Source organism: Trachurus trachurus, assembly GCF_905171665.1.
Source record: "Trachurus trachurus genome assembly, chromosome: 22".
Lineage (NCBI taxonomy): Eukaryota > Metazoa > Chordata > Actinopteri > Carangiformes > Carangidae > Trachurus > Trachurus trachurus.
Window position 1 is genome coordinate 965,372 of NC_139907.1, and position 25,891 is coordinate 991,262.

The 25,891-nt window shown below is 47.3% G+C and overlaps 2 protein-coding genes across 2 annotated transcripts in view; both read right to left on the reverse strand.

Moving 5' to 3' along the window:
• On the reverse strand, positions 1-9,324 carry cfl2 (cofilin 2 (muscle)). The gene is made up of 4 exons (XM_083998384.1): positions 9,222-9,324; positions 5,815-6,122; positions 3,563-3,639; positions 1-1,126 (listed from the first exon to the last, which is right to left on the reverse strand). The coding sequence occupies exons 1-4, from the start codon at positions 9,222-9,224 to the stop codon at positions 1,014-1,016; spliced, it is 501 nt and encodes a 166-aa protein (XP_083854510.1). The 5' UTR covers positions 9,225-9,324; the 3' UTR covers positions 1-1,013.
• Positions 9,325-13,401: 4,077 nt separating this feature from the next.
• The window catches only part of baz1a (bromodomain adjacent to zinc finger domain, 1A), a 24,808-nt gene continuing 12,318 nt past the window's right edge, over positions 13,402-25,891 (reverse strand). Inside the window, exons 12-23 of the mRNA XM_083998493.1 lie at positions 25,198-25,328; positions 24,610-24,764; positions 24,203-24,351; positions 23,387-23,458; positions 23,157-23,239; positions 21,550-21,714; positions 20,432-20,655; positions 20,184-20,279; positions 18,861-19,042; positions 17,983-18,173; positions 16,865-16,952; positions 13,402-14,140 (exon numbers count right to left, since the gene is read on the reverse strand). Of these exons, the coding sequence (XP_083854619.1) occupies positions 13,962-14,140; positions 16,865-16,952; positions 17,983-18,173; positions 18,861-19,042; positions 20,184-20,279; positions 20,432-20,655; positions 21,550-21,714; positions 23,157-23,239; positions 23,387-23,458; positions 24,203-24,351; positions 24,610-24,764; positions 25,198-25,328 (1,715 nt within the window). The 3' untranslated portion in view covers positions 13,402-13,961. The remainder of the gene's footprint in view (positions 14,141-16,864; positions 16,953-17,982; positions 18,174-18,860; positions 19,043-20,183; positions 20,280-20,431; positions 20,656-21,549; positions 21,715-23,156; positions 23,240-23,386; positions 23,459-24,202; positions 24,352-24,609; positions 24,765-25,197; positions 25,329-25,891) is intronic.

Below are 25,891 nucleotides of genomic sequence, written 5' to 3' on the forward strand. Positions count from 1 at the left end.
TCTGCCACAGGCTTTTATTGCAAAGTGGCTTCCTGTGATCTCAGAAACAACGTTCCACTTTAAGGCTCCAGATGTCGTGTTGTCGTTGTTGTCGTCGTTGTTTTGTTTTGTTGTAGTTGTAGTTGTTGTTGTTGTGGTGCGGTCGTCTCTCACTGCTGGGTTCAGATCTGCTTCCTGTAGTGTTTCTGTTTCTTTACAAAATAAAAGTGCAGTCTAACTAACTCTGGTGTGACGGTTACATTCAGACTGAAAGTAAGGCGACGACCAAACAGAATGACGGTGAGTCCGACAGGAATGAAACTGAGGTAAACGAACGTTAGCGCGCGTGACGTGACGTGACGGGAACGGAACGCAGGGAGGGACTCGAACCTGTAGTGTTTCAACACAAAGTGCTGCTGGCTAAATAAACGTCTTCTCTTCTCTTCTCAATGCATAGTCGAACAATGAGTCTGCCTGGGTGGGTTGAACATACCGGAGAAGAAACAACACTTTTTTACAATAATAAATAAAGTCATATGTAAAAAAAAACCCGTGTGCTGCGGGAGGCGGAGCTTCGCTGTGGGGGGCGGAGCTCCGCGGCGACACGCGGCTGCTTCCTTCACATCGACTTTTTTGGCAAAACTCTGGTGAGAGAAACAACCGTCCTGTGGGCTCGGTCGGTCGGTCGGTCGGTCGGTCGGTCGGTCGGTTCGTTTGTTTTCTGCCAGCTGAACAGAAGTCATGTGGCAACAGACTGGGCGGGGTTTGCATATCGTTATGTTAATGAGATCTCCTTCGTGTTGGGGGAAAGAAACAAAAAAAAAAAGCAAAAAAAAGAATAAAAAGACAACGAGGCCTAAAGACGCTAACTCCTTCAGGACGTGGGACAGACAGAGCGAGCTGCGGGGGGAAGCGGTGGCGTGTTGGGGTGACGGGGGGTGGGGCAGGGGGGCGGGGGGGGGGGCTTCGGTCCGGATGGCACGGCGGTTGGCTTGGCTCCGCTCGGCTCGGCTCGGCTCGGCGCCGTGGCGACATTACACCGGTTTGCCCTCCAGGGAAACCACCACGTTGCCGCCCAGCTTCTCGGCCAGTGTGGTGCGGTCCTGGATGTCGTCCAGCCCGTTCACCTGCCACTCGTGTTTGATACCTGACGAGACACACAACGTTAAACAATGTTAATCCATAATGTTAAACAATGTTAATAAATAATGTTAATCCATCTGTACTGTGGGTTCAATTGTCCCATCCAAGGTTATCACAAATGTAATTAATATGCTCAACTTTAACTTCAAAACATGATTAAAATGTAAACTAAAAATTGTAAGTTGAAGGGATACACCAACATTTTTTTTTCGTATCTTGCCTCACTCCTGAGTCCATGACCAGCAGATAGACACCATCCTTTCCACTGTGCGTGCAGTAACCATGGGGATAGAGCCGTATCGCCCGTAATTAGCTTAGCTCAAATGCTGGAAGTGTATGGGTAGTGTTAGCCTGCCTCCACCTAAAGTTGCTAATTAGCTTAGCTCAAACACTGGAAGTGTATGGGTAGTGTTAGCCTGCCTCCACCTAAAGTCACTAATTAGCTTAGCTCAAACACTGGAAGTGTATGGGTAGTGTTAGCCTGCCTCCACCTAAAGTCACTAATTAGCTTAGCTCAAACACTGGAAGTGTATGGGTAGTGTTAGCCTGCCTCCACCTAAAGTCATCAGAGAAACTCTTCAGCAACTCTAAACGGAAACCGGCGGGCCGATCTTTGTCTCAGAGCTGACAAAACTCTCCGGTAAGGCATCTTGAGCGCTCAAATGCCGCTAACGGGACGAGATCGGTCAAAACGGAGGGTTCAAGCAAAGACGCTTTATTTTGGTTCAAGCTAGCTACATCGAGGGTAGGTTAGCTTCCTGTTTCAAAGTAAAAGCACAAATTCTATCGTCATGGTTTTCTGTATGTAAAGGGCAACAGGTGTTTTATTTTGTGAAAGTAACCGGAAGTGCGTTGGTCACAACGGCTAGCTTGAGTAGCGCCGAATTCGTCCAAACAAAATTGTAAACAGCTGGTATTTAGACAAATTAACGACACACTGCTGATCTAAACGGCTACTTTCTCACCTAAACATGTTTGAAATGTGGATAAAGTTATTTATTTACAGAGTTTAGAGCTAAAATGAAATCAGCTTCTGACTGCTGATTTCAGCTCGGGTAGGAGGCAGGCTAACACTACCCATACACTTCCAGTGTTTGAGCTAAGCTAATTGCGGCGATACGGCTCTATCTCCCTTGTTACTGCACGCACAGTTGAAAGGATGGTGTCTATCTGCTGGTCATGGACTCGGGAGTGAGGCAAGACACGAAAAAATTTGAACTATCCCTTTAAAGTGTATTTTTTGGCTGTTTGTGCCTTTATTAGGTAGAACAGGAAATGGGGAGGCAGAGTGAGGGGGAATGACACGCTGGTTCCAGACGCTTCTGTACCGGTCGTTTCTGTCCTGACTGAGACTGGCTCTAACGACGGCGGTAAAATCTGTTTTAATTCTGTTTATACGTCACTTTATTACGTTTTAATATGTTTCCATGGAGACAGTAACCGTTTACATCCCAACATGTGCTCAGTGTATCCACATGACGCCTGTTTGTTCATTTGCTCTGACGTTTTGGGAGCAGCGGGTCGTCTCAGAGGCAGCAGCGTTCTCCTGAGGGGATCGAACCTGCGTCCTCGTCCCGGGGGAGAAAACAAGCTCAGTAACTTATGATCTCATTGATTAGTTAGTGTGAATGAAAAGTGAAGCTTCAGCTGTAAAACTGGACAGAAGAGCAGCGCTGCCTCGGGGCTCTGGACACAAACCTCCACATTTACATCAATAACTTCATGTTTTATATAATGAACTGAACTGTCTACGTTACATTTAATTTAAAGGCCCCATGGCATGAAAAATTTGATTTTTGTTATTTTTTGGTGCTTGGGGAGGTCTCTGGGCCACGTATATAGATGATATAGATGTATATAGATAGACGTATATACTGCCCCATGCATCAAACTGGTCATAAACGGAGAAACACACACCGGCCATTTGTAGGAACTGTCTCTTTAAGATGAGCAGATAGCACTTCCTCCTTTCTGTGATGTCACACACAAGGTAACTCCGCCCATCGTGACCAGTTGTTTTCTTTCAATTTGTATGAATGCAGCTTAGGCTTCAGTTACTTGCCTGTGATTGGCCTGACCACATGCCACTCAAAAACAGTGAGCCAATCAGAGGAGAGGTTCTCATTCTCTCTTCTGATTGGCCAAATGACCTGTGCCTGCTAGAGCTCCAGAAAGAGGCAACAGAAAGGAGCAGTAGAAACCATGATACATCTTGTTAGGGAAATAAACCCAGAGAAAAGTGCACAGCGTGGGCCTTTAAATCTAAAAACAACAGAGAGAAATTTGTTGCGACGTGTTGGTTTCTTTGTGTCTGATTTCTGTTCACGCCGGTGTGGCCGAAAAAAAGGGGAAAACGTTGGTGCATGTGGAGGAACGTCTCGAACCGTCTTCATTTAGAATCAATAATCTCTAACCAATGAGACGACATCACATGACTCACCTGTAAACTTCTTTTTGATGGCGTCTTTAGAACTGGCGTAGATCATCTTACTCTTCAGTGGAGCGCCCTCTGGAGCCCTGAGGACAGCACAACACAGGGGAACGGTGAGAACACACACGTGTATGCATGAATGAAACAATGCAAAAAAAAATAAATCTGTCAGAACATGACAGGATAACACGGGGACAAGTAACAATAACTTTTTAAAAAAACAACAGTGTGATGCAGTGTTGTCGTTGATTTGATCATGTGCTTGTCTGTCGAGAGGTGTCAGTGTGGTGGTATGTGGTTGTGTTTGTTTTGTTTTGATTTGTTTGTTCTTGTTTTTGTTTTTTTGAAAAAAAAAGAAAAGAATAATTTAATTTCCTGGTAATTTCTGGCCGTGTTGGCCCCCTGATTGAATGAATGGATCTCTCCCTGTCTGTATTATTTGATTGTTAATCTTCAAAAAAAAGTTAATTACAAAAAAAAAACCCCAAAAAAAACAACACAGTGTGTGCGTGTGTATGCACTTACACACACAAACAGGGCACATGGACGGGTCGTGTTGCAACGGTGATAAACGGTGATGCGCTAAATTGCGCTAATGTGTTCAAATGACTGAACCCAGTCATATTGGGCACTTCAGTGGGTCAGTGGCGACTGCACACACTCCAAAGTAATGCTGCATTCTAGAAAACTCGGATTTTTCAACCTCCTAGTTGAAACTTTTTAGTTTACTTAGTATACAGTTATGTTGTTGTGATGTATCATGCAGATAAGATTTAAAAAATAAGACCTTTGAGAACGAAATTTAAGACTTGTAAACTAAATCTAAGACCTTTTCAAGGCCTTCATTTATGGATATCAAATTAAAACGTTTTCAAGTTTTTAAGACCCCGCGGGTACCAGCACACAGGACATGACCAGAACCTGGATATTGATCATTAGAGGAATATTGATCATTACCAGGATACTCAAGTCCATGGAAACACACTGAGTCACAACACCTGCTGCTCAACATGACTTGCCCCCTGTGGGATTAATAAAGTTGTTTTGAATTGAACTGAATTGAGGAGACTGGTTCACTGGCTCCCTGAGCTTCAGGAGGAGGAGGAGGAGGAGGAGGAGGAGGAGGAGGAGGAGGAGGAAGAAGAGGAAGAGGAGGAGAAGAGGGAGGAAGAAGAGAAGAGGGAGGGAGAGGAGGAAGAAGAGGATAAGGAGGAGGAGGAGAAAAGGGGAGGAAGAAGAGAAGAGGGAGGGAGAGGAGGAAGAAGAGGGAGGAAGAGGAGGATGAGAGGATCAGAGGAAGAGGAGGAATGAGGAGGAGTGGGGAGAGGAGAAGGAGGAGGAGAGAAAGAGGAGAAAAGAGGAGGAGTGGGAAGAGGAGGAGAGAAAGAGGAGAAAAGGGAGGAAGATGAGGGAGGAAGAGTGGGAAGAGGAGGAGAAAGGAGAAGAGGAGGAAGAAGAGGAGGGAGGAAGAGTGGGAAGAGGAGGAGGAGGAGGAGAGAAAGAGGAGAAAAGGGAGGAAGAGGAGGAATGAGGAGGAGGAGGAGAGGAAGAGAGGAAGAAGAGGAGGAGGAGAGGAGGGAGGAAGAGTGGGAAGAGGAGGAGAAAGAGGAGGAGGAGAGAAAGAGGAGAAAAGGGAGGAAGAGGAGGAGGAGAGGAGGGAGGAAGAGTGGGAAGAGGAGGAGAAAGAGAAGGAATGAGGAGAAGTGGGAAGAGGAGGAGAGGAAGAAGAGGAGGAGGAGGAGAGGAAGAGGAGGGAGGAAGAGTGGGAAGAGGAGGAGAGGAAGAAGAGACAGGAGGAGAGGAGAAAAGGGAGGAAGAGGAGGGAGGAGAGGAAGAGGAGAAAAGGGAGGAAGAGGAGACAGGAGGAAAGGAGGGAGGAAGAGTGGGAAGAGGAGGAGAAAGAGGAGGAATGAGGAGGAGTGGGAAGAGGAGGAGAGGAAGAAGAGGAGAAGAGGGAGGAAGAGGCTAGGCCAGATAACCAGATCACCTGGCCACTGAGTGTAAAAATGTGTGGCAATGTGTTTTAATTTGTGTGCATTTGTATGTGTCTGGTGAAACAAAACAAAATGTAAATGGTCATGTGAAAAAGAATTTCCCTTAGAGGGACAATAAATGTCTAAAGTCTTAAAGTCTTAGTCTTAGGATGAAACCTGAGTCAGTCCGTATGGATCAATCCCCGATCAAAGACCAAAGATCTGCCCAGTGCAACATTGATCAGTTCATTGATCCCTGATGGATCGGTCGGTGGATCAACAACGTACCAGAAGATGAAGACGAGGTCCTCCTTCTTGGACTCCTTGGTCTCGTAGGTGGCGTCGTAGAGGCCGTAGCGACAGTCGTTGAGGGGGAGGAGCTTGACGAAGCAGGCGTAGGGGTCGTCCACCGTCTCCCCGATGTCGCCCACCAGGATCTGCTTCCCCTCCTCCACGATGATCTTCTTCCTGTCCTCGCTCAGGCAGAACAGCACCGCCTTCTTCCTCTTCTTCACCTCGTCCTGGCCCGACGACTTCCTCACCTTCATGTCGTTGAACACACGGATCACCTCATCGTTCACTGTCACGCCGGACGCCTGCACACACACACACACACACACACACACACACACACACACACACACACAGGGTTAATGATCTGTTATTATTATACTTTTATTTATTCTATTTCTATCTTACTCTGTTCTTATTCTATGACACACTATCAGGGCCACATTGAGATTTTTTTCTTTCACTGACTTCGAGAATGAACTCATAATATTACGAGAAAATTGTGTGTTTCTCATAAAAGTATGACTTTGGGGCGGTGCGTGGCGCAGTGGTTAAGGCGGCCGCCCCATGTAGAGGCTACAGTCCTCAACGCAGGCGTCCCCGGTTCGAATCCCGCGTTGGGCAGACCTTTCCTGCATGTCATTCCCCCTCTCTCTGCCTCCCACTTTCCTGTCTATCTCACTATGTGCTGTCAAAAAAAGCCAAAAAATATACGTAAAAAAAAAAAAAAGAAGACTTTTTTCATTCTCGAAGTCTGAGAGAAAAAACTTCTTAAGGGATAGTTTACCCAAAATTCAAATTTTACTCTTTTCAGAGTCCTCCGTGGCTTCTCTGAGTTACAGCGGGGCTCCGTGCAGCACTGCATGTCCATATGACAGTTGAGAACGGAGCTCACTTTTCTTCGTCCAAAAAGACACATCAAAAAACATCCAAATACCTCCATAGTGCTCGTATGTAATGTCCCCCGGCGATTTGCGCCGGTGTCAGTGCAAATCGCGCGAGATTTGCACTGACACCGGAAGAGCAGTGAACTGAGACACTGGGAGCTTCCGCTACAAACAAGCTTGAAATATAGGTCTTATTTAATTTTTTTCGGAACAATTTCTCATGTTGGGGCTTCAATACAAGAGGGACATTACAGACGAGCAGCATGGAGGTATTTGGATGTTTTTTGGTGTGTCTTTTTGTTACGAAGACAGTTGGTATCCATTGACAACCGTCATATGGACATGCACTGCTACGCCGAGACCCCCTGTAACTCAGAGAAGCCACGGAGGACTCTGAAACTTCTCCCAGCCCTTAGTCCACATGAGGGGGAGGAGATCATGAGTAGTAGAAATTTCAATTTTGGGTGAACTATCCCTTTAAGTTTTTTTTTTTAATTTTTTTAATAACGTTAATAAAAACACAAAAAAGAAGTGACGTTGCTCTGATGCTCCGGCCCAGACAGCTCCAGACTGCTGCGCCCTGATTGGCCGACAGCGTGTGTGACAGGAACAGCAGCATGAGTCAGCAGGTTTTTAATAGCTGATGACTCACAGCTGAACTCCAACCTCTGCTACAAACACGCTGCTGCTGCTCACAGGGAGGCAGTGAACGCACCACAGGGAGGCAGTGAACGCACCGCCACAGAGAGGCAGTGAACGCACCACAGAGAGTCAGTGAACGCACCGCCACAGAGAGTCAGTGAACGCACCACAGAGAGGCAGTGAACGCACCGTCACAGACAGTACTAAGTCAACGGACCATATTAAGTGTTCATGAATGCACCACCTCTGAGAGTCTGAATGTGCCACTAAGAAGAGTCAGTGAACGCATCACCCTTATAAGGGACACGAGGGGTGTCTGAATGCACCACCATCGCATAGAGTCAGTAAATGCACCGTCATGTATTGGAGTCAGTGAACACACCACGGTGAGGAGTCAGTGAACGCACCACCACAGAGTTGAACCTCTGTCCACAGCTGCAACATTCAGTCAATGAATGGATTAACTGATCAACAGACAATCAATCAACCAATCAGCAGCTGTTTGTCTCCAGAGGACTCATCATCGTCTTCGTCTTTGTCTCACATGATGATTAACTGAATCTGGACAGAATGAGACGTTTGAGGACACAGGACATTATAAGACTGTTTTTAAAATAAAGTTAAATAAAGAAGTGACGATCAGCTGATCCACTGGTGTTGATCAGGATCAATTATTGATTCAATCTTAAAGACTACTGGTTAGTTTTTAACTGGAATGATGAGTTCACTGACCAACGGTCATCAAACCAGAGAAAATAAACAGAATATTTGTTGTTTTGACTCTTTGAATCAATAATATTATTGATATTTCTACATGATTTACTAACTCTAACCCAATAAACACTCAGATTCACCACTAACCAGTAACCGGTCCCATTAACCAGTCAACAGTCCCAAAACCAGTTGACAGTCACACTAACAAGTTAATAGTTACACTAACTAGTCCCATTAACCAGTTAAAGGTCACACTATTGAGTTAACAGTTCCATAAACTAGTTAACAGTCCTATAAACCAGTAACCAGTCCCATACACCAGGTAACTAGTCCCATTAACAAGGTAACAGTCCCACTATTGAGTAAACAGCCACATTTACCAGTTAACTAGTCCCATAAACCAGTCAACTAGCCCCCAGTCAGACCAGTCCCAGTGGTCCGGACCAGTACCGGACTGGTCCTGGTCCTGGTTCTGGTCCTGGTCTGGTCCTGGTTCTGGGCCTTCTCTCCCCCCATGCAGCAGCAGTGACTCTGCAGTCTGACTGAACTGACCCGGCTCAGTCCAGCAGCCGAACCGAACCGAGCCGGTCCAGGACCAGGTCCAGGTCCCGGTGGTTCCGCTGGGTCCGGGTCTAGTCCGGTTCTAGTCCGGGTTTAGTCCGGTATATCCCGGCTCCGCTCCCCGGTCTGTCCCGGTCTGTCCCGGGTTAGCCAGCCGGGGTAAGATGGCCGCCTCGGGCCACACGGCCTGGAGGCCCAGCTAGTCCGCTAGAACACCAACCAGAACCACATATAGACCCAGAATCAGACCCAGAACCAGACCCAGACCCAAAACCGGGAGAGGGTCCTGGTCCAGGTCTGAGCTCCGGACCAGACACCGAGGCTCCGTGAGACTGAGGCCGAGCAGCGGAGCCTCCGGAGCGGCCGCCATGCTGCTAACATCACGCTGCTGCCGCGGAGCTCAGGCTACCGAGGCTACCGCTGCTGCCGAGGCTACCACCGAGGCTACCACCGAGGCTACCACCGAGGCTACCGCAGAGCAGCCACCACAGTCCGGCTGGAGCTGGACCTGGACCCGCCAGGACCAGGACCCGGTCCCCCCGGTCCCTCCGGTCCCACGGGGGTCGAACCGGGTCCGAGGCAGCAGCGGACGGTTCTTACCATGATGTTCCGAGGTTCGATCGCGCTGCGTCGCCGTCAGATCTGAGTTTGTCAGGGGTGAAAGGTAGCGGGGAATGTGGCCGGCAGGGGGGAGGAGGGAGGAGGGAGGGAGGAGGGAAGAGGGAGGGGGAGGAGGAGGAGGAAGGAGGGGGGAGGGAGGAGGAGGGAGGGGGGGAGGAGGGAGGAGGAGAGAGGAAGGGGGAGGAGGGGGGAGGGAGGAGGAGGAGGGAGAAAAAAGAGGAGGAGAAAAAGGAGAGGAGGAGGATGAGAGAAAGAGGAGGAAGAGGAGGAGGAGGGAGAGGAGGATGAGGAAGAGTAGGAGGAGATGAGAGAAAGAGGAGGAGGAGGAGGAGACGAGAGAAAGAGGAGGAGGGAGAGGAGGTGAGAGGAGGAGGGGGGGAGGAGGAGGGGGGAAGAAGAGGAGGGAGGAGGAGGAGATGAAAGAAAGAGGAAGGAGAGGAGGAGGAGGGGGGAAGAGGAGGAAGGAGGAGGAGGAGATGAGAGAAAAAGGGGAGGAGGAAGAGGAGAGAGGAGAGGAGGAAGAGGAAGAGGGAGAGGAGGTGAGAGGAGGAGGAAGGAGGAAGGAGCAGTGGTGTAGTAGTCTGTGATTCAGTACCTAATTACCTAAGTAACTAATTACCAGGAAAAGTAGCCTAACTATTGCGTTACTTTTTATAAAATGATTAAAGGGATACACCAACTTTTTTTTTTTTCATGTCTTGCCTCACTCCCGAGTCCATGACCAGCAGATAGACACCATCCTTTCCACTGTGCGTGCAGTAACAAGGGAGATAGAGCCGTATCGCCCGTAATTAGCTTAGCTCAAACACTGGAAGTGTATGGGTAGTGTTAGCCTGCCTCCTACCCGAGCTCTAAACTCTGTAAATATATCACTTTACGACATTTCAAACATGTTAAGGTGAGAAAGTAGCCGTTTAGATCAGCAGTGTGTCGTTAATTTGTCTAAATACCAGCTGTTTACTATTTTGTTGGGACGAATTCGGCGCTACCAAAGCCCTTCTAGGCAAGTCAGGCCACTCGGCGGCCATATTGGCGACGCTTCGAAAAGCCCAAGAAGACCAGACCCCTATCTAAATGAATGGAGGGGTGGTCAAATCCACCCTTTAACGTGATAGCAGGACGGAAAAAACATACAGACGTGCTAGCCAGTGAAATAAGATACAAATAAAAACCAAAAAAACATAAACTTTACCGCAGAATTACGTTTAAATCGCTATTTTTCCACAGGGAGTACTCAACTGCGCATGCGCGCGGATTTACGACACCGCCGTTACTGTACGGCTGTAACGGCTAAATCCGTGATCTAGCAGCAGCCCGAGCATAGCTACACCGTGACCGGTCTGCCCCGCTCTACCTGGAGACATATCGGCTTGAGTCTGGAGATTTTTGCCCAAAAATAAACGCTAGACTTACATGAAATCTGTCTTAATCATCACCTATGGGCTCCTAGTTCTGTGTGTGGTGACTGTGTCTGCTCCCCCCTCCCACGATCCCCACTAACGTTAGCTGTCTCGGATGCTATCAAGTGCTAGCATGGATGTATTAGTGCTAGCATGTCGTCTCAGCAGCAGCAGTCAGTTAAAATAAATAAATACAGTCCGAGTGAACCGCTGGAGCCACGGACTGATTACCGACCATCACTAACAACTAAAGCCTCGACCGGTAACAAGTATGAGGGGCGTTGTGTTGCGCTAGCTCGATGCTAACTTCGACTAGCGGTAGCGGTTAGCATTCGCCGCTAGCTTCGGTTAGCATCCGCCGCTAACAGCCGCTTCTCAGCTCACAACAAGCCTCTCGTACTCGGTACAATAAAACAATAGAGGCTCTCGTTAATGGTGACGGTGTCTATCGGTCCACGGCTCCAGTGCTTCACCCGGACTGTGTGGGTTTTTTTTTTGGAGTGGACTGCTGCTGCTGCTGCTGCTATCATGGACAGGAGGCTAACGCCCCAGGGGAAGGGGCCCAGTTTGAATGTTAGGTTAAAAAATGAAACTAACAAAACTATACATTCAAAAATTAAATTAAAGAAAATGTGGACTGATCGGTTCACTGTAAAACGCTTATTGATATGAATGTGGTGAATTCTGTATACGTAGCCCCGAGGTAGCTCTTTCGTTCATTTCGTTTTCGTTGTTGTTGCCACCAGATAGGTCTGTCGTAAATCTACTTGTGCGCATGCGCTGGTGCAACAACATGATTGGCCTAGTTCAGCTCTGGCAAAGCAGGTGATTGGCTGCTGGTGAAAAGGGGCGGGACATGCGCCATCTTTGGCGTCGCAGCTTTCCCCATTCAAAACGGGCAGAGTGGTCTGTCTCCTCATATTAGAACGTCTCTGGCGCTACTCAAGCTAGCCGTTGTGACCAACGCACTTCCGGTTACTTTCAGAAAATAAAACACCCGTTGCCCTTTACATACAGAAAACCATGACGATAGAATTTGTGCTTTTACTTTGAAACAGGAAGCTAACCTACCCTCGATGTAGCTAGCTTGAACCAAAATAAACCGTCTTTGCTTGAACCCTCCGTTTTGACCGATCTCGTCTCGTTAGCTGCATTTGACCGCTCAAGATGCCTTACCGGAGAGTTTTGTAGCTCTGAGACGAAGATCGGCCCGCCGGTTTCCCTTTAGAGTTGCTGAAGAGTTTCTCTGATGACTTTAGGTGGAGGCAGGCTAACACTACCCATACACTTCCAGTGTTTGAGCTAAGCTAATTAGCGACTTTAGGTAGGATGCAGGCTAACACTACCCATACACTTCCAGTGTTTGAGCTAAGCTAATTAGTGACTTTAGGTAGGAGGCAGGCTAACACTACCTATACACTTCCAGCGTTTGAGCTAAGCTAATTAGCGACGTTAGGTGGAGGCAGGCTAACACTACCCATACACTTCCAGTGTTTGAGCTAAGCTAATTAGCGACTTTAGGTAGGAGGCAGGCTAACACTACCCATACACTTCCAGTGTTTGAGCTAAGCTATATAGCGACTTTAGGTAGGAGGCAGGCTAACACTACCCATACACTTCCAGTGTTTGAGCTAAGCTAATTAGCGACTTTAGGTAGGAGGCAGGCTAACACTACCTATACACTTCCAGCGTTTGAGCTAAGCTAATTAGCAACTTTAGGTGGAGGCAGGCTAACACTACCCATACACTTCCAGTGTTTGAGCTAAGCTAATTAGCGACTTTAGGTGGAGGCAGGCTAACACTACCTATACACTTCCAGCGTTTGAGCTAAGCTAATTACAGGCGATACGGCTCTATCTCCCTTGTTACTGCACGCACAGTCGAAAGGATGGTGTCTATCTGCTGGTCATGGACTCGGGAGTGAGGCATGTCACGGAAAAAAAAATGTTGGCGTATCCCTTTAAATATGTCAAATTACTTGGACTTGTCTCCCCTAACCATAACCTCCTGTTTATAGTAGATGAACTTCGTTGATGAACTGAAACAAAAGTGTATAAAACTATAGCTGCACTTGAACAGTTGTGTTATTATTTAGTGACAGGACTTTATTTTTTATTACATTTACATTTTATCGTCAGTAACGGTAACGGCGTTGTAACCGGGGAAACGGGAACGCTGTTATTCCTTCACTGTCGATCCGGTGTGAATGAGGCGATGAGGCAGCAGCTGGTTATAAAAAGTCAATTTATTTTTACATCAGAACAACAAACAGGTTAGAGAGGAGGAGGTGGGATTGGGGGGGTGGGGGGGTCTATCAGTCATAAATAAAGACAAAGAACTGACTTTAACTAAATAAATACACAGAGGGAGGGGGTCCACACACACAGTCACACACAGTCACACACACACCGACTGGAGAACAACAGTCGACAACAACAGTCTAAAGCAGGAAGTCAGAGCAGTAGTCACAACAGAAAAACTACAAATCCACAGAGTCAGCAGCAGCTCCGCCTCTTAAAGGAACAGTCACACATTTCTAGACTCTTTTTTTGTCTGTGTGCCCCCCCCTCCCCCTCCCCCTCCCTAAACTAAACTAATCAAGTCTCCTAATGAGTTTCTGGATCAATAACCTGCAGAACTGATGTCTCAGAAATGTTGAACTGTTCTTTTAATCCTCGTCGTTCTCCTCGACGACCTGAGCCGCTCACAATATTAGAAACAGCTCTACACAGTGTTTTCCTAATAGAGTGGCCGTCGTCATGGCGATCGCTGCTGCTGCTGCCAAAACTATAAAAACTGTGACAGTTTTTGAATTGAAAAAAAAAAAAAAAATCTTTTCAAACAAACTTTCACCTTCAGGAAAAATTAATTAGGAAACTGAGAATTAATCAAATGAATCTGATGAACGTGTGAAATCCCACGACAGTGAATGTGACGCAACTGGACCCATTACATTTTATTATTCACCTTGGACGTCACGTTTCTCTTTGAGGTTTAGGTTTGGCGGCGCGGGGTTTCCATAGCGACCGCAGCACCAGATCAATAATTGTCCCTGAGCAAAACTCCGGCGGGACGCCACCGTGTGGTCGCCGGCGCGGAGCTGAGGCTTCTTCAGTGGTTTCTGTTTCTGTGGGGGCGGAGCCTCAAACACAACGAGTAACTTTAAGTGGTTTAACGTTAATTTAACGTCTTGTTCCTTTAAAGGGCGAAGGAGTGAAGGGAAACTATCTAATCATCTACACCCCGCCCCCCCTCTCTGCCCCTCCGCCCCCTTGGACCAATTAGAAGACAGGACGGCGGTGAGGTCAGCGGCGGCGGCTCAGTGGCGGGTGCGCTTGGCGGCGGGAGCGGCGGCGCTGCTCTCTGATAGGCCGAGCCGGGCGAGCTCCGAGTGGAAGAAGTGCTGCAGGCGCAGGCCGGCCTTGGCCTCGTTAGTGTGGCGGGGGTTGTACTGGAGGCAGTTGGAGAACATCTGGTCCACGTCCGACACAAACTCACCTAGAGACACACAACAACAACAGTCAACAATCACAACAACAACAACACAACCGTCAACGTTTGAGCTAAGCTAATTAGCGATGCGTATCTCCCTTGTTACTGCACGCACAGTGGAAAGGATGGTGTCTATCTGCTGGTCATGGACTCGGGAGTGAGGCAAGACACGGAAAAAAAAAAGGTGGTGTATCCCTTTAAATACGGTATGTCAAATAGAGGGGCGTGTCCACTTAGACCCAACAAAAAAGGGGCGTGTCTACTCAGAGGGGCGTGTCCACTTAGAACCAACAAAAAAGGGGCGTGTCCACTCAGAACCAACGCAGAGGGGCGTGTCCACTCAGAGGGGCGTGTCTACTCAGAGGGGCGTGTCCACTCAGAGGGGCGTGTCTACTCAGAACCAACACAGAGGGGCGTGTCTACTCAGAACCAACACAGAGGGGCGTGTCTACTCAGAACCAACACAGAGGGGCGTGTCTACTCAAAGGGGCGTGTCTACTCAGAACCAACAAAAAGGGGCGTGTCTACTCAGAACCAACAAAAAGGGGCGTGTCTACTCAGAACCAACAAAAAAGGGGCGTGTCTACTCAGAACCAACAAAAAGGGGCGTGTCTACTCAGAGGGGCGTGTCCACTCAGAACCAACACAGAGGGGCGTGTCTACTCAGAACCAACAAAAAAGGGGCGTGTCCACTCAGAACCAACACAGAGGGGCGTGTCTACTCAGAACCAACACAGAGGGGCGTGTCCACTCAGAACCAACAAAAAAGGGGCGTGTCCACTCAGAACCAACAAAAAAGGGGCGTGTCTACTCAGAGGGGCGTGTCCACTCAGAACCAACTCAGAGGGGCGTGTCCACTCAGAACCAACAAAAAAGGGGCGTGTCAACTCAGAGGGGCGTGTCCACTCAGAACCAACTCAGAGGGGCGTGTCTACTCAGAACCAACAAAAAAGGGGCGTGTCTACTCAGGGGGGTGTGTCTACTCAGAACCAACACAGAGGGGCGTGTCTACTCAGAACCAACAAAAAGGGTGTGTCTACTCAGAGGGGCGTGTCTACTCAGAACCAACAAAAAGGCCGTGTCTACTCAGAGGGGCGTGTCTACTCAGAACCAACACAGAGGGGCGTGTCTACTCAGAACCAACACAGAGGGGCGTGTCCACTCAGAACCAACTCAGAGGGGCGTGTCTACTCAGAACCAACACAGAGGGGCGTGTCTACTCAGAACCAACAAAAAGGGCGTGTCCACTCAGAACCAACACAGAGGGGCGTGTCTACTCAGAACCAACACAGAGGGGCGTGTCTACTCAGAACCAACACAGAGGGGCGTGTCTACTCAGAACCAACACAGAGGGGCGTGTCCACTGAGAACCAACTCAGAGGGGCGTGTCTACTCAGAACCAACACAGAGGGGCGTGTCCACTCAGAACCAACTCAGAGGGGCTTGTTCACTCAGAACCAACACAGAGGGGCGTGTCTACTCAGAATCAACTCAGAGGGGGGCGTGTCCACTCAGGACCAACTCAGAGGGGGGCATGTCTACTCAGAGGGGCGTGTCCACTCAGAACCAACACAGAGGGGCGTGTCTACTCAGAACCAACACAGAGGGGCGTGTCTACTCAGAGGGGCGTGTCTACTCAGAACCAACACAGAGGGGCGTGTCTACTCAGAGGGGCGTGTCCACTCAGAACCAACTCAGAGGGGCGTGTCTACTCAGAGGGGCGTGTCTACTCAGAGGGGCGTGTCTACTCAGAACCAACACAGAGGGGCGTGTCCACTCAGAGGGGCGTGTCTACTCAGAACCAACTCAGAGGGGGGCGTGTCCACTCAGAACCAACTCAGAGGGGCGTGTCTACTCAGAGGGGCGTGTCCACTCAGAACCAACTCAGAGGGGCGTGTCTACTCAGAGGGGCGTGTCTACTCAGAGGGGCGTGTCTACTCAGAACCAACACAGAGGGGCGTGTCTACTCAGAGGGGCGTGTCTACTCAGAACCAACACAGAGGGGCGTGTCTACTCAGAGGGGCGTGTCTACTCAGAACCAACACAGAGGGGCGTGTCTACTCAGAGGGGCGTGTCTACTCAGAACCAACACAGAGGGGCGTGTCTACTCAGAGGGGCGTGTCTACTCAGAACCAACACAGAGGGGCGTGTCTACTCAGAGGGGCGTGTCTACTCAGAACCAACACAGAGGGGCGTGTCTACTCAGAGGGGGGCGTGTCCACTCAGAACCAACTCAGAGGGGCGTGTCCACTCAGAACCAACACAGGCTGAGGATCTGGATCTTCAGGCTGTTTCCTGCCTTAGGTTCCTTGTTTTAGACATTTTTGTCTCTGAAGAACTTTCAAATGTGCTGGATTTATATAGACACCAAGCACAGAGACAAAAACTGTGTCTTTTAATAAAAAGCACAACATTCATTAGTAGATCACTGGAACCAAAATGAACCAATACTCGACATTTCTTATGTATTGTTATTGAACCAATCAAACGGGTTCTTCAGCAAGAAACGACGCATCCTGATCCACATGAGCAGAGAATTATGTAAAATCTTTAGGGTGAAAACTCTGAAAACGTTTCTCCACCACTGTAGCTATAGACGGACAAAGTTTCACAGAGTTATGACACTGGTATTGATCCTGTAAACAGGGATATGAATGGTTTCTCTGTGTTCATGTGAACGCAGCATCCAGAAACTGATCCGTGATCAGTTAGAACCCGTGTTGTTCTCACCTGCCGTCTGATATTCACAGTTGTTGACTTTCTCTCTGATGGTGCTGAGGGCGATCGGCTTCTTGATGATGTCATAGTAGTCGGGCACCTGCACAGGTAAACAGAGACAGTGTCAGTGGTGGTCTGCATCTTGATTCAGTTCGGTTACGATTCGATTATTCGATGCTTCACATCCTCAGGACGCGTCTGTTCTGATGATACAAGTCAACAGTGTAAAACTTTAAAGGATAATTACTGTTTTTTACAATCTGGACCTTATTTCTAGCCTCATCATTTATTCATTTATTACGCGGCTCTCGGCTGGAGCTAATTTCATCACAACGACTGGTAATGACACCAAAGTTATCTGGGTGAGGAAATGATCGGATTTTATGATAGAAATAAGGTCCAGATTGTAAAAGAAACGGTAATTGTCCTTTAAGGATGTGGGACAGTGACTCATCCCTGGACGCTGTGAGTGACGGGCAAACAGCCAATCACGTTGCAGCTGTGTAGTTGGGCTGCAGCACCGTCTCCATGTGCGTTTATTGACGACAGAGCAGCTGTAGTGAGACATGAGGCTGAAGGAGACGACTACAACTAAGAAGAACACGTTAGCTCGTTGGTGTGCGTCTGTCCTTTCAAAATAAAGGACTCGTATGTGTGTGCCTCTCCTTTCAAAATAAAGGACTCGTATGTGTGCGTCACTTTAGCAAACAGCACTTTAGCACATAGCACTTTAACTAGCACTGTAGCACTTTATAACCTCTCAGTAATCTTTTGGTCCCCTTACCCACTCTTTTAACCCTCTATGGTCAGTTAACTGCTGGTTTATGTCCTTCATATATGTTTTGTGTAAGATGTCAAGGTGTTTTATTGTCCTAGTTCTGCCTCTTGTACTTTTTATCCTCATTGTTTTTTATGTCTAACATCAACCTGCCAATGGGACTGGGGATGGAAATGAGCCACTTGGCTACAATCCCACATATTTACACGTCAATGTCCATCAATATGTACTGTTCCCATTTTTACAAAAATAAATAAATCTGAAATCTGTCCTTTCAAAATAAAGGACTTGTATGTATGCGTCTGTCCTTTCAAAATAAAAGTTGTGTGTATGTGTGTGAGTGAGTGTGTACCTGTGTCCTGGACACCAGCTTCATGAAGGGCCAGCTGTCCTCGTGTCGGACCAGCTCCACCGTCAGCTGCTCGCAGGCCGACAGCTCGTGGACGCCGTGGTTCCTCCCAGAGGAGCGGCGGCTGGAGGAGGAGGAGGAGGCGGCGGCCGGGGGGAGGACGGGTCTGGAGGGTTTGGGAGGGGGCGGGGCTTCTGTGGGAGGAGACAGGAAACATTAGAGCACTGGAAAAGAGAGTAAGGACAGTATTGGTCCAATGGCAGCGCCTCCTGGTGGAGGAATATGGGTTTATTAGAACTGACATCTCTGCATTGTTGGTGAATGAGCAGTGTGGTGTTTTCAATCATTTAAGGACATTTATAGATCACCCACGTTAATAGCATCATTGAGGATCCTTTACAGATAAACATTAACACATAGGTGAGTAAAAAAACACAGTTGTCTACATTAATGTTTCAATCTACATTTTGTAATAAACAAATTCTAAGTATAATTTGATATGACCAAGACACCTAAAAACAAAAACACGGCCGTTTTCATCAATTTAGCAGCAAGTGGGCAACACACATACATTGGAGTGAATGGGTTTTCTGGGCGCTTTTGCAACACCCATATCCTGCCACTCGGGGAGCAAAACCCTTAAACCCTTAAACCCTTAAACCCTTAAAACCCTTAAACCCTTAAACCCTTACCACGGGAGTCAGTGGTGGTGTCGTTACTCTCTCTTCCAGTGCTCTAGGTAACATTAATGTGTGTTTACACCTGATTCCTCCTCTCAGTCTGTCTGTCAGGCGTGTTTAGCTCCGCCCCCTGCGCCCACGGGTCGACAGGATTGGTTCCTTGTGTTGGTGATGTTTGCTGCGTGCTGATTGGTTGCTTACCTGTCGTTGCTCTCTTGCGGGACTCGCTCTGACCCGGTGACGTCTTGGCGTTCCCGTTCGGCGCCAGGATCTCGAGGCTCAGTCGGGCGCTGCTCCGACTCCCGGAGCGGGGCGGAGCTTTGCTGCTCGACGACGCTGCAGCCGCCTTCGATGGAGGAGGCGTGGCCTTTTTACCTGACGACCTGATGGAGAAACAACGGAATCAGCAAAGTGGCACCTGACATAACTGAGAGCTGGGGGGCTGTTGCACAGAAGTAGAATTAAGATATCCAGGTTTGACTAATCCTCCTGTGTGAATCCTGTCTAAGGCCCTGTTGACACCACAACGCTCGCGGATGAAAACGGCAAAATATTTAATGGGATGTGCCTTTCGTTTAGACGGCGGCGGTGTTTTCGGGGCTTCAAAATTCAAAAAAGTGAAACCACCCTCCAGAATGGAAATCTTAAAAACGCTCTGCTTTTTTTAAACGCGGGTCGACCCGCTAACAATCGGCATTTGGCCCCTTTCCCATTGACCAGAATGAGCCGAGTCTGACCCCCCGCTGAGGGATCAGACAGAGCATAAACCAGTCGCCCCGCTCTCATCCGCGGTGCAAGACACACACAGTCATGCCACAGCCGCCCGCCGCGGAGTGTCCGTCCGCCGAGGCAGACTCTCTGGCTGGCTGACCTGGAGCACCAGGACCGCGGAGGACAGAGAGTCTGCTGCGGCCGGATGACGGACGTCCACACAACACGCCAGTTAAACAGACTGTCGCTTCTTTTCTTTTCTTTTTTTCTATCGTTTTTGGTCAGTGTTGTTTGATGTTTTGATCCCAGTCTCGGATGAGAGCAGAGCGGAGCAGAGCTTTGTTTTGGTACGTGATATGAGACGCGACCGGCGCGATGACGTAGCGTCACGTAACGTTCAGTGTCATCACGTAAATTAGCGGGTTGACGCGGTTCTGGCGTTCCCACTGCAAGCCGAGCAGAGCCGAGCCGATTAAAGGAGATTTTAACCCGCGTCGCTTGCCGAGTCGTTTGACGCTCGGTGCGCCTTTCCCACTGCCACCAAAAGCCGATTGTTAGCGGGTTTAAACTGGTTTTTTGGCCAGTGGGAAAGGGGTACAAGATTTGCTTCAATATTTTGTCCAATGAGGGTCCGTGGTCTAATTTGTGTCGGTTCAGGGTCCTAGATGTAAAACAGTTTGAGAACCACCGGTTTATCCGTCACGTCCCCGGTGTAAAGGCCTTAAACCGAGTCCTAGTTGGATTCACACAGGAGAACATGAAAATCCCGTCTTAATTTTGTGCAACAGCGTTCAGAGCTGAACAGATACTGACTTGGAGGCAGATGAGGTTTTCCCTGCTGCGGTTGTGTTTTTGGGTGTGGCCTGCTGGCTGCGGGCCTTCGGGGGCGGGGCCTGGCTCCTCTTGGTGCTGCAGGAGCAGAGGAGCAGCAGTTGTTATTATGTACAGCACTTTGTTTCAGCTGTGGTTGTTTTAAAGGGCTTTATAAATAAAGTTGAGTTGAGTTGAGCTGTTAACTCTGATCTCTGACTCGTGACTGATCTGAATGTCTCCACACTCACCTCACCACCACCTCCTCCTCTTCCTGCTCCTCCTCCGACTCCTCCTCTTCCTCCGTCTCCTCCTCTTCCTCCTCAGACTCCTCCTCCTCCTCCTCTTCCTCCTCGTCGTCGTCCTCCTCCTGCTCCTCCTCCTCGTCGATGGAGGAGCGCTGGCGTGACGGGACGCGACTCGATCTCTGTTTGGGTCGACAGTCTGGACAGAACCAGTCGCCCTCGGGAACCGACTGAGAGAAACAACACAACTTATGTCTAAAGCTGCAACAATTCATCCATTAATGAAACAATAATTGATTATTAAATTAATCGTCAACTATTCTGATGATCTAATAATCAGTTTGGGTAGTTATTTAAAGGGATAGTTCAATATTTTGTCAAACTGGCCCATTGCCATAATCCCTATAGTCATAGCAGTAGGTTCGTTACCTTTAATTGTCGGTGCAAGCTATTTTTAGAACGGCGGAGCAGAGCCGTGAGCTGCTCAGAGCTACGCTACAGAGGCTCATTATGGGATTTCTTGGTTTCCCTCATCAAACTAACTCATCAAATACACAATCCAACAACTCCACAACGCTCTGGTGGACAAGTTGTGAGCTGCACATTCACCACGCTATGAGATAATAACACAACGTTACCACACAGAGTTGTTTTAGAGGGAAATACAGAGACTGATGATGAAAAACTGTCCCTGAAGGCAACGTGCATCAGTGGTTTTGCATGAATTTCCCTCTAAAACAACTCTGTCTGGTAACGTTGTGTTATTATCTCATAGTGTGGTGAATGTGCAGCTCACAACTTGTCCACCAGAGCGTTGTGGAGTTGTTGGATTGTGTATTTGATGAGTTTGATGAGGGAAACCAAGAAATCCCATAATGAGCCTCCGTAGCATAGCTCTGAGCAGCTCACAGCTCTGCTCCACCGTTCTAAAAACAGCTTGCACCGACAATTAAAGGTAACGAACCTACTGCTATGACTATAGCGATTATGGTGATGGGCCAGTTTGACTAAATGTTGAACTAAGTCCAAATCCTCTGATTCCAGCTTCTTAAATGTGAATATTTCTGGTTTCTTTGCTCCTTTATGACAGTATATTATGTTATTATGTTAATATATGTCGGTACCTTGAGGCGGGGCCTGAGACAGTGTGTGTGGTGTCCGCGGTCGCAGCCGTCACACAGCAGCATGTTGTCGGCGTCTCCTTTACGTCTGCAGATGCGGCAGCGAGCGTTGAGGACGGAGCGGGACCAGAGGACGCTGCGCTCCAGCGTGGACAGGTGGACAAACACCTGAGGACGGAGAGAGGTCAGAGGACAGAGGTCCAATCAGCTGCTTCACTCACACTGACCCACATGATTCATCAACTACGACTTCATCAACTACAAAACTCTGCAGATCACGTACAAGGCCGCAAACAGAGACCTTCCGCATAACTTACAAGGTTTTTTCATAGACAGAGAAGTGACACAATCTGAGAGGAAACATGTTTAGTTTAGTTTTAGTTTAAGTTTATTTCGGACATGTTAAAAGAAATAAAACATAATACAGAAATGGACAGACATAACAAATAAAAACTTTGCAAAGACAACATATGAACAAAAAAATAAAATAAAATAAATTGAAAATAAAGATAATTTGATTTTTTTCTTTCTTTCATATCCAAAAAGGAGTGGGAAGAAGTAAAACTTATTTACTCCCACCCCTTATTCATAAATTATCTATCAAGTTATCTAGTCATTATAGTCTATACAATAAATTAATTTATGAGTTATTTAACTGGATTTATTCTTATATATATTTATATATAGATAGATTTATTCATCATTATTCATTTATAATATGATTACTAATCTTTATCTCTCTATATAGTCATATACATATAAAAACAAAGGCAGAAGAGAGTGAGAACTCGGCTAAAATCCTTTTCTATCTCAGTCACTGGTGTCAAACAGTGGAACAAACTAGATGATGACGTTAAAAAAAATCAAGAAACTTGTGGGCTTTTAAAAAAAGAAATAGGAAACTCTATTCTAGACAATTATAAATGGATTTAAACCCAGAGAAAGGGGTTTAAGGTTATTCTGGACTGGCTGTCTGGAGTCTGTTGTATCACGTATGTTAAAGGGACAACAAGGAGTTTCTATTTGGTTATAAAAAGTCTGATATTAATGTGGATGAATCTCCGTTACCACTTGTTAATGGTCCATTGTAGATAAATCTATGGTTTTGTCTCTATGGTTATTTTGTTATTATTAGTGGTGGTGGAAATGCTGGGCGAGCCGACCAGCGTTTCTTTACTTTCGGTTTCGTGGCGAGTCATGAGAATAACGCCGCCGAATCTCCGTTTATGGTGGGAACTACGACGGTATGTGATCGTCTTCCAACCTCTGACTTTAATTCTTGATGAATGAAAACATGAGTCTGTCTTGCAAAGAATTTCACGGTGCGGAGGCTCATAAATGTAGTGTGGAGACACTTTGCTTTTACAAAACTCCTCGTTGTCCCTTTAAGAAAGAAAAACTGTGATGAAGTTAATGTATTCTGGATGGTAATCGGAGCGGGAGTTGATGAGCTTTATGCTTCTCCCGTTTCCCTTTCGCTCATGTTGCTTCTATTGTGGAACTGAAATTGTGTGTGATGAAGTCTTGATTCAATTAACATGTCCCAAATAAAAATAAAATAAAAAAATAAATGAATGAACCTGACGGCCAATCAGAGGTGTTGTACTGACCTGAGACAGACTGGAGCAGGACTGCAGAGACTCTCTCCACCGCTCCAACACCGTCTTAGTGACGCGGCCGCTGTCGCTGCCATCTGGTGGACAGAGCACAGAGGTCAGAGGTTAAAATCACATGGTCACAGCTGTAGCCCCGCCCCCCCAGCCCTGTAGCCCCGCCCCCTCAGAAGCCCCATCCACCACACCCTGTAGCCCCGCCCCCCCACCGGTCTGGAAACACTCACCATCACTGGCCTGGTCCTCGTCCTTCTTCTTGCTCTTCTTGGTCTTCACATCTTTCTTTGAGTCGTCCTCACCTGTGTGAGAAGGGGAGGGGGCGACTGACATGTTAGTCATGTGAGCAGCAGCGTGTGGATCAAACCGGATCAAACCGGAGCTCAAAAACAGCACAAACATAAAACTTAGGGGTGTGTCAAAAAATCGATTCACATAACAGGGCTCCAGACTGCGACTAAATGGTCTAACTATTACTAAATTGTTACAATGCGAGTAAATTTTTCATCTACTCGCGCATGTGCGACCAGTAAATTTGCCGATTTTTTTTAATGACCACTGTGATTGGCTACTGTGTACATCTCAGAGGAGACGTCTTTCCACAGCAGAGCTCCGTGTGAAACAGCAGGAGACACACAGACCGCATTTCTGCATCTATGCACTATTTATCAGTGATACAGTGAAAATTAGAGGAAATGTGAAAATTTACTTTGCAAGTCGATTTCGGTGTGCGCCCCAAAATATTCTGTTTGCGCTCCTAAAATTTTAAATTAGGGGCCGCAGTGCTCCTAGTCAAAAAAGTTAGTCTGGAGCCCTGCATAAGAATCGCAATTCTCATTTAATACGATTCAGAATCGATATAAAATGTCCCAAAATCGATTTAAAAAAATAAAAAAATGAAACCAATCTGCTGCTGTCGGCCTCCATTTCCTTTGAATCTAATAGGCAGCATCTTTAACTGCACTATTTTTTTTAAATAAAGAGGCACTTTTAATTTTGTTACTTGAGCAATATGTCGATCCAACCGGTTCAGAGCAGCGACTCACCCAGAGGAGCTTTGAGGAAGCGTCTCTCGATGCCTTGCTCGATGTGAGTCAGAGCCTGAGCCAGGATCCGTACGGCGCCGCTGACGACCTGCGGCGTCACACAGCCGCTGGCGCCCGACGCTCCGGACTCAGCCTTCAGCTCCTGGAGCCTGGAGAGACACACACACACAAATGTAATCAATCTCTACATGCTCAGAAATGATGACTAATTATCACAGAACAACACAAACATGTCGTCCAACAGTGGAACACTCATCAACCCAAAGTCTCTAGTTTTCCCACTGGACACTTGTTGGAAAATATGATGTCACACAGTGTCTCTATTAATTCCCAGGACGACTCCAGCTTTCCCAGGATGGAAAACTGGTCTACTCTGTTCCATGTTTTCTAGGATGGATCATCGTTACCTGTCTTTGTCTCTTGGTCTCTGGTTCTGGTTGTGGTTGGTCTCCACCTCCATGGCCTCCACTCGTCCGTTCATCCCTCCGTTCTCTCTGACGTCACTCAGCTGCTCGTAGTTTCCCGCCTCCAGCGCCGAGCGCCACAGCTGTCGGTCCATCACCTGGAGGAGGAGACGCTCAGCTCACTGCTGTGTGTGTGTGTGGGTGTGTCTGTGTGCATTGGCACTGCCCTCACGATTCAATTCGATTACGATTCAGCAGGTAACGATTCGATTCTACTCTACGATGCATTGCAATGCATCTAAATTCTACTGCACAACACGGCAAATTTTTCATCAGTCATGAGATATTGAACAACAGATTTTATCGGCTGCTATGTATTATCACGCTCCTGTAACTTTGACATAAATGTCATTAAATAAATAAAATTAAATGGTACAGGGTATAGGATATGGCATTTTCAAACCTGAAAAAGAAAACATAAATCACTTATAGGGCTGCACCCAAAAAGGAAAAAGAAAGCCAGCGGCAACACTGCTACTGCTGGTGGGTGTGTGTGTGTGTGTGTGTGTGTTACTGTGTGTGTGTGTGTACCTTGAGCGTTCCCAGCGTTCCCTGGTGGATGCGGTCCTCGATGTCCAGCAGCAGGTCTCTCAGCCTCACCTCCATGAACGTCTCGGCTGCAGCAGTGCATTCTGGGACGGATCGGGACGACTCCGGATCGTCTGACCACACAGGACAGGTGTGTGTGTTACAGGTGTGTGTGCAGGTGTTATTGCACAGGTTAGCATACGTAGATATAATTATGTAAGCACAGTTTCACAAAATTTGCATATATAACAAATGTATGTAAGCATAAAAGGTCACCAGGCTGGCTCGCTTCCAGCAACATTCACATTCACAACGATCCATGATTCAAAACTGCTTATGACTATAGGGATTATGGCAATGGGCCAATTTGATAAAAATGTTGAACTATCCCTTTAAATCGTGTCATTACAACTCCTAAAATGCTGATAAAACATCTGCTTGAACCAGTTGAAGACGACGTCGTTATGTTCTCTGAACATTACAGACTCAGGATGTCTAAACTATACGAGACGACACATTGAATATAAAAGTTATTAAAGGTCCAGTCTGTAAAATGTTGGTAAAACTGTGACATCTAGTGTTCAGATTCTAAATTGCAGAATATAATATAATTTATTTAATCACACAAAAACTATGCTTATTGCTTTTATAAGTGTTGAAACTTGCTTTTTTATTACTAGTTTAGCTTAGTTTTTTT